The sequence below is a fragment of the Lipotes vexillifer genome, unplaced genomic scaffold (genome assembly GCF_000442215.2).
Source record: "Lipotes vexillifer unplaced genomic scaffold, Lipotes_vexillifer_v1.1 scaffold444, whole genome shotgun sequence".
Lineage (NCBI taxonomy): Eukaryota > Metazoa > Chordata > Mammalia > Artiodactyla > Lipotidae > Lipotes > Lipotes vexillifer.
Window position 1 is genome coordinate 333,561 of NW_006793488.1, and position 8,343 is coordinate 341,903.

The following is an 8,343-nucleotide window of genomic DNA, read 5'->3' on the forward strand; positions in this document are numbered from 1 at the left end:
GAAATACCAGGGAAGAGGAAACTAGCATCAAGCCATAGGACTTTCAGTTATCCTCTATTTATCCTGAAAGATCATCTCTGTGAGCTGTTTGCCTTTAATCCCTGAGTTAAAAAAACAATTATTCTTTCAGATAGAACCCCAATAATGAGTTGCTATGAAGCCAAACAGATAATCAAAATGTCACAGGGATATATTATTATGTCTCAACTTTGGCAATTTTAAATCTGCTTCTTAAAACAGGGGTGGTAGAGATCAGCTGAGGAGCCCTATTCACGGTATTCCTATTACTAATCCAGACAAAAGCCAGGAGGACCCACCTTAATTTAGCTGACTCTTGCTAAAGCTACATATTCACAGCTTGGTTCATGTAATTGATCTAATTTTATCACTTAATTTGGTTTCTAAAGGTTAGAATTTTCCTAAATTGGTTAGGTACCAGTTAATTGAGAAAATAAATGCTAAGGCTTATACAAAATGAAGTGGGATTCAGTCTGTCAGGAAAGGGGTCACAAAGGAGAAGTAACAGGACCTTAAGTACCTTTCATCCACAACAAAGACTGCACACAGCTATTGATGTGAGGCCTTAAGACGCAGTCAATTTCCTATAATGCTCATTACATTATAGCAATTTCCTAAGAGAATGTTTTGTAAGTACACTTTGCATTAAAAAAAGTATTACCCTACTACAATACAGAATACAGAGACTTTAAGGAAGTTCTATTGACTTATAATTGCATTTTGTGCTCTAACTTTACACCTCACTCTGTTATATTCTCTACCTTTATTTTCCCTTTGCCCTGATTCTCATTTATTATTTTAAAATTATAACAATTATTTCACGTTATTGCATTTTACTGTATGTATTTTTATAAGTTTTAAAATGCTTTAGGGGCCAGGGTGAAGTATAAATAGAAAAAGTGCAATTTGGAAACTCTTACAAACTAAGCTCAATAAATCAGCAATGACATGGATCTAATAGTTTTTAACACTTCCCTCCAAGTATCTCAAACGTATTCTTCTTTAAATTAACGGTATAATTTTTTCTTACTTTTCAAAACCATCATCACTCAACATGGCAGAACTTGGCAACCATGAGAAAAAAAAATGGGGGGGGAATTCCAAACATAAGTAAAGATACTGAATAATCCATCTTTCAAAAGTCTAAGAAACTGCTTTGCTTAGGCACAAGTGAACTGCCTCTCCTGTGGAAGCAAGGGGTCAGGTAACAGCAGGCGGCCCTAGAGGAACCCACTGGTATAAATTCAGGACATATTCAAGACTTAATTTGCAGGGAACTTAGACAATGTAACAGTAGTCTTCTTCTCTTGTATTCCTCCCCACTTCCTCAGAGCTCTTGCATAGCCATAAGTTAGAGCAGTTTTCACAGAGAGGTGTGACTTGTCCCACATTTTACGGTGGGCAAAGCTCTTACTTGGCTGCTTATTACAGAATTCTGTGGTTTCTCCAAATCCTCACAATATAAACAGGCATTTCATGACTTAAAAAGAGAAAACTTTTTATCGTGGGGGGAAAAATCCTAATAATCTTGTTTTTACGAATGCCAAGAAGCAAAATGCAACACCTTATGCTCCCCAGCCTGACAGCTGTCCCAGGTGACAGGTCTGTGAGGCCCTAAATTGAGTCAAGGCATAAAAGGTGACAAAGAACAAGAGGATGGAATTTCTCACACATCAGCAACTTCTGCTTAAAGGCAGGTTTTAGTCTCAGAATAAAGCACAGATTTTCCCAGTGGGGAGGTAGGGGTTACATTTATTAAATGAAGAACATATTTTAGGATTTTAAGTTTCTAAAGGAGAAGAGACGTATAAAGTTAAAACTGAAGTGGAAGTTAGGCCTAGAAGGTTGAAACAATCACTACAATGTCATTTGTACAGTATCTGTGCGATACTGTAATACGTGATGGACAAAACATCATGACAAGCGCTTCTGCCACTACATGTGCAAATCTGCAGTGTCTGGACGTTATTTCAATTTGCATGTTTCCTCTGTGTACAAGGCAGTTTCTTGAGCTGTTCTTGTGTGTCCACGTCCTATGCCCATCACACGACAATCCTGTAACAGCAGGGCCACCCTGTGTTTGTATCTACCCTGGGCCCTAGTGCTGTAATACATATGTTATGGGTTCTCAGGAAATACTAGGCATAAACTGATTTGCCCATTTGTTCTGGGGTAAAGGAATATTTGGCACTAAGGTCTCCAGTGTAGCTGTCCCATTTTAGAAAGGGAAAGGTGCTTGCTGTTAATACCATTCACGCTGGGCTGGTACTATTCACCCTAGCATTCTCGATCTATCAGCAGCAGAGGTAGCTTGTATGAAAAGACCTGCAACAATGAATAGAGACACATGCCTGGGTCCTGACTTCTTTACAAGTTCAGGGTTCCAGGTCCTCAGCTTCCAGTTCAAAAAGAGAACAGACTCCTAAATAGGAGTCATTATTTAGTCCATTCACTAGACCGCAATCAAAGACTTACATAATGTTGCATTCAGTGGTGCAGCACGTGGTAATTGAGAGCTGACACTCAGCAACAGTTAGTTATTTTACCAGCCATGAAACCAGGGAGCCTATTTAGCTGCTGCAGCTGTAAGAAGAAACTGTGAAAATAAATAGCTTTGGGTTGATGTTTCTAGAATTTCTGCAGGCCGAGACAGAGGATGCATGCCTTGTAGGAGATTTCTACTAAAGAGGGTAGAGTTGTGGAAAAGTAGCGCCCTGGAACTTTCTAGTTCCCGTTCTGTTGATGACCAGCTGTGTGAACTTAGCCCACTGCTCACCTTTTCTATGCCTCACCTTTCTGTCAGATCTTTTTTACTACTAGCCGGTTATTTCACCAGCACGAGCTCACGTGGGATAGAGTGCCAGCTAAGGCTCCACGACTGCCTGCCCCTGGTTCCCACGTGCCCCATGCATTTCACCTCCCCAGTGCCTTGCCATGCACACCTGGAGAGTTCTCCACCCGCAACCACGTGCCCTTCCTGCACAGAAGCCAGCTGTTGGCGGATGCAGCAGTCACTCCCGGTGCTTCTCTCTTTGTCACCTCCCACTGCAGACGCTAGATGAGCACCTAGTTCCCCAGCCCCTTGCTCAGCTAGTGGTACAAATGTAACTGAGTTCTGGTCAATAAGATAGAACCAGAAGTCTGCTGGAAAGCTTCCAGGAAAGTCTACCTTTTCCTCATGAAAAGAAAGCCTACTCATGCCTGGTTGGGGTTGCTCTTCTTTGTCTGTCTTGCCTTCAATAAGGATATGATATTTGGAGCTTTAATAGCCATTTGCAACCATCAGGCATAAGCATGAGAGGAAACCTGAGACTCAAGACACCTTGACATCATCCAGCTGCTGTATCAGCTGGAGCAGCCTCATACTCTAGACCTTTTCCATGTGAGAAGAGTAACCCCCTACTTATTTAAGCACCGTGTGAAGGTTTCCTGTTACTTGTAGCCAACAGCATTCCTAATGAGATCTACTTTCAAGGTGGCACACACTTCTAATGCTACTCACCACTCTCTACCCTTAACGGGAGGCTCATTTTGATTTGCAGCTCTCAACACAACGCTTAGTGTGCAGTAAGTATAATAAAGACTCAACCACTTAATGAGGGATGAAGGAGTTCTGACACTCAGTTGGGTGGCAATTGGGCATTGCTTTTGCCTTTTCTCACATTTTACAATAAAATACATTTTTAATCAGCAGGGGGAAACTGCTGATAAAAATTACCTCTGAATACAATTTCCTCCTGCTTTTCAACAACAAGTATTTATAAGCATAGAGTAGGTAGGTATTGTGCTAAGCACCAGGAATGCAGAGATAAGATGGAATTTCTGCCTTCAAGGGACAAATGGCTGAAAGACAAGTAAACCAACAATGCTAATGGTGTGATATGTGTAATAAATATGAGAACACACCACATCCGATTATCTTCCGCTTTATCCAGAAACGAGCTGTCAGCACGGCATCCATCACCTCAACTTCCTGTCCTCTTACATTCCAACTTAAATTCACCTCCTGCAGAGTTGCAACTAAGAAGATGCCTGCTGCAACTAAAAGATCCCGCATGCCGCAATGAAGATCCTGTGTGCTGCAACTAAGACCTGGTGCAGCCAAAATAAATAAAGAAAAAAAATTCACCTCCTTCTGCGGTGGAGAAGGGAGTGTTCCACCTTCTGCTGCAAGCCAGCCCGCCACCTGGGCCCGCAGAGGCGCGGCTTGTCACTTCTCCTGTGGCCGTGCTCTAGCAGCCAGCCCCACTCCGGCATGTTAACCAGGCCTCCGGGCGGGAAGGTGGTCTACACTCACTGCTGTCTACTTCCTTCTGGTTCACTTCTTAGCGCCCACACTCTGTCTCTGTCTTAACCACTTCACTGATGCTGTTCTGGAAGAGGTCCCAGGGGTCCCTTCGCTGGGGACACTTCCCTCTTCCTTTACTGGACTTTGCTAAAGCAAGTGGCCTGCCCGCAGCACCTTCCCAAACAAGCAGCTATTCTGGCTTCTGTGACACTCTCTGCTTGCCCTCTCCCCGCTTCTTAGACTCCACAGGGGTCATTGAAGTGTGGCCCAGGGACCACTGGGGTCTTGGAGACCTTTCAGGGGATCCATCGGGAAAACGTATTTTTATCATCCCAAGGAGATATTTGCCTTTTTCAGCCCCATTCTCTTGTAAGTGGACAGAGGAATTTCCCAGAGGCTAGATGACCTGTGATATAGCAACAGGTTTAGGCGGAAACAAATACAAGAATCCACATGTCTTCCATTAAGCCAAACACTAAAGAGATTTGCAAAAATGTCAAACAATGTCACTGTCAGCAGTGGTTTTTTTTGGGGGGGTGGGAAGAAAAATGGTTATTCTTCATAAAGGTGTTATTTAGGTGAGTATGCAATGGGTTTATTAGTTTACTTAAAAATAGGTGCTTTAGGGCTTCCCCGGTGGCGCAGTGGTTGAGAGTCCGCCTGCCGATGCAGGGGACACGGGTTCGTGCCCCGGTCCGGGAAGATCCCACATGCCGTGGAGCGGCTGGGCCCGTGAGCCATGGCCGCTGAGCCTGCGCGTCGGGAGCCTGTGCTCCACAACAGGAGAGGCCTCAACAGTGAGAGGCCTGCGTACCGCATAAAAAAAAAAAAAAGTTTTAGTTTTAACTCCTAATATGAAAAAAATTGATAACTATGCCTCACATAAACAAGGCTTTTGGGGCCCTCAGTCACATTTAAGAATGCAAAAGGATCCTGAGACCAATACAGTGAGAACCACGTACTTAGACTGCGTCTTCCTGGCCTCCTTCAGGGGCTCTTCTTCAGCCAACACCTCAAATTCTGATGCTCTCTACAACAGCATCTTAAGCGCACTAATTTTCTCACCATAAACTAGGATTTCTCAATCTTGGCATGACTGACACTTGGGGCCAGAAAACTCTTTCTATGCGGGACTGTCCTGAGCTTGGTGGAATCCCTGGCCTCTAACTACTAGAGGCCAGGGGCATCCTTCCACCAAAATTGTGAAAACCAAAAATGTCTCCAGACACTGTCAAATAAAACTGGCCCTGGCTGAGAACCACTACCCTAAATACTCTTCCTGAAAATTTTACCAAATATTAAGATTTTGTAATTCCACGTATGATAAGGATTCTACTTATTTGGTGCCTACTGTGCCAGGCACAGCTCTAAGCATTTCATACGTATTCACTCACTTAAACCTCATCCCCTATGAGACAGATAAATCATCACCTCCATTTTATAGATTAAGAAACTGAAGAGCAGAGAGATGAAGTGACTTGCCCAGGGTCACACAGCAAGTGCGTGGTGATGACAACTCCAGGCTTGATTGCTTCTCTGAGCTTTAGTCTCATGTGAATAACTGCCTCTGCTGGGGACCCCAGCTGACATTCTCTCAAGATGCTCCAAAAATGAACTGAAAACTCTTCTCTCCACAAGATCAGATATTTCTGTATTACCTAAGTCAGTTAATCGTGCAACTTTCACATTTAACCTCTGTGCCTCAGTTTACCTAGTAACCTAGACATCTTTCTAGACTCTGCTTGGATTCTCTTCTTTACTCCTGAATCCAATCATTCATTGAAATCTAACAATTTTACCTTCTAATTATTGATCGAATGTATCTTTTCCTCTCTCTTCCACTATTCCTGCCCCCACTAGGGCCCTAATCTCTCCTCAGCACTGTCCTAATCAACTTGCATTTGGGGTCCTTGCATCTGGCCCTCACAAACATCTTCTATCTCGCTGCCAGAGTGGTCCGGCTAAAAGGCAAGTCTGGCCATGTCACTTTATGGCTTAAAGCTCTTTACCAGCTGCCCGTTAGCTAAGAAAAATGTCCAGGTTCCTTATCACGGCCCAGTCTTGCCTTCTGTCACCCCCAAATCACACTTAACTCTCCAGCAGAATTCTATTCTGTGACATCACCGAGCACACCAGAAGATGACACTGCTTCATGCCTTTGATCCAGCGCTACCTTCTGGGAAGCATTTTGATTCAACACCCTGTGCATGCCTGTCACGGCACTTGCCACAGTGTGTGACAATGACTCTACAACTGCGTCCCACAGAGGCTCGTAAAAAAGCCACTGATGGTAGGTGCCTTGCTGAGCCCAGCACTCTCATCTTTCCATCTCCAGGGGCTGCTATGGCACTGGGCAAAGTAGTTTTGGGAGTGTTTGGGAGCACTGAAGTAAAAGAATACGTAGTAATAGGACCTGTCTGAATGGGGGTGGGGAATGCAGAAGAAAGAGAATGAGGAAAACCTTCCAAAGGTTACACTGAGATGAACCTCAAAAGAAGCAGAGGAACTCAAGACAGAGGTTATTAGCGGGCATACCAGACAAAAAGAAGTAAAGAGGGAGGGGGTATCCTTGGAATCCACAAAACACAGCTTAATACAAAAGAAGGACATATTTTGTAACAGTTTATTATCTGAGAAGATAATAGTGGGAAATCTCAGGTTTTAGGGCCATGATTTCAGGAAATAGTGTAAAGTGATTACCAGATTCCTTTGGATAATACATTTATTTGTGCATAATAAATTTAACTCAAAACGATTACTCAAAGCATAATCTGAACCATTATTTTCTAAATATGTTACCATGTAATTTCTACTTCCTGCCCACAGGGTACAGCCCTGAGTGACTTATCTGCAATTCTTGTTTATTTTCAGTAAATTTAAACGACAAAATTTGTCTTCCAGACTGTGGTGAAAATGATTGCATATTAAGAGTAAGGATAAGGGACTCAAGATCAAACATGAGAATGGGGCAGGCGTGGAAAAGCTGGGCGCTACATTAAGGACATAAGAGTTTAGATTCTCATTCTCCTGCTGCTAAGATCCTAAAAGCTGGATCCCCATCTGGTGAGGCCAGGATAAACGTTTCAGCTCCTGGAAGCTGGCGAGCCCTTTTTCTCCTTTACCTTAACCTGCGTCTCCTCCTCACAAACCCCGCCCCACCACCGATGCCACAAGTAGAACGGATCCTGGCAACTAAAAAGGCTAATTAAGACACCTCTGAAATGAAAAGAATGGCTAGAGAGAGCATTCAGCTGTGGACAAGTGCTACTGACGGGTCACTTCCACGGTCAAGTCTTCCGATTCAACGGAAAGTTCTTATAAATGCAACAAACTGGTCCTGGCTTGAGCACCTGCACCTTGCCATCCAGCTTAAAGGCAGAGACACCACTAACCGCGTTCCCGGAGCAGAACCTCCTGGGGCTCCCGGCGCAGAGCGTCCGACTTGGGGACACATCACCGGACGCGAACGTTTTCTCCCGCCCGCGAAGGGCCATCCCCCGGCCGCCCCCCGAGGGTCCGCGGGCCACGCCGGCCGGCAGGGAGCCTCCCCTCGGGGCGCCCAGGCGGCCGCGCGGGGCAGGGGCTCCTGTACCCCGCCCGCGCCCGCGCCCGCACCTTCCGGGCCGCTCACCTGTAGTTGTAGGCGGAGAAGTGCTTGCTCTCCCTCAGCATCGCCCGGTACAAATCCAGCACCTGTGCGCGGCTGGAGGCTGCCATCTTGGAACGAAAAAAACCCAGGGGGGTCCTCTCCGCCGAGGTCCCGAGTTAAACGTGACTCCCGAAACTTCCGCCGCCGCGGGAAGCGCGAGAGGGACACGCGCGCGCGGCTCGGCGCAGGAAACGGCCTGCGCCCCGGCCCAGGTGAGCTCCGGCCGTGCGTGGCGGCGCAGGCGGGCTTCGGGCAGCTAAGGGGGCGGCGCCGGCGGGAGGTGTTCTCGGCGGCCGCCCCCACCGCGGGGTACTGCGGGCAGCGGCGGGCGGAGCGGCCGAGGGGCGGCGATGGCTGGGCGGCGGGTGCGGGGGGTCGGTGCTTCCTC

At 46.0% G+C, this 8,343-nt stretch overlaps 1 protein-coding gene across 1 annotated transcript in view; it reads right to left on the reverse strand.

Moving 5' to 3' along the window:
* LYRM4 (LYR motif containing 4) overlaps nucleotides 1–8,023 on the reverse strand; it is a 120,695-nt gene extending 112,672 nt beyond the window's left edge. Inside the window, exon 1 of the mRNA XM_007466380.1 lies at nucleotides 7,938–8,023. Coding sequence (XP_007466442.1) covers nucleotides 7,938–8,023 — 86 coding nt within the window. The remainder of the gene's footprint in view (nucleotides 1–7,937) is intronic.
* Between the last annotated feature and the right edge of the window lie 320 nt (nucleotides 8,024–8,343).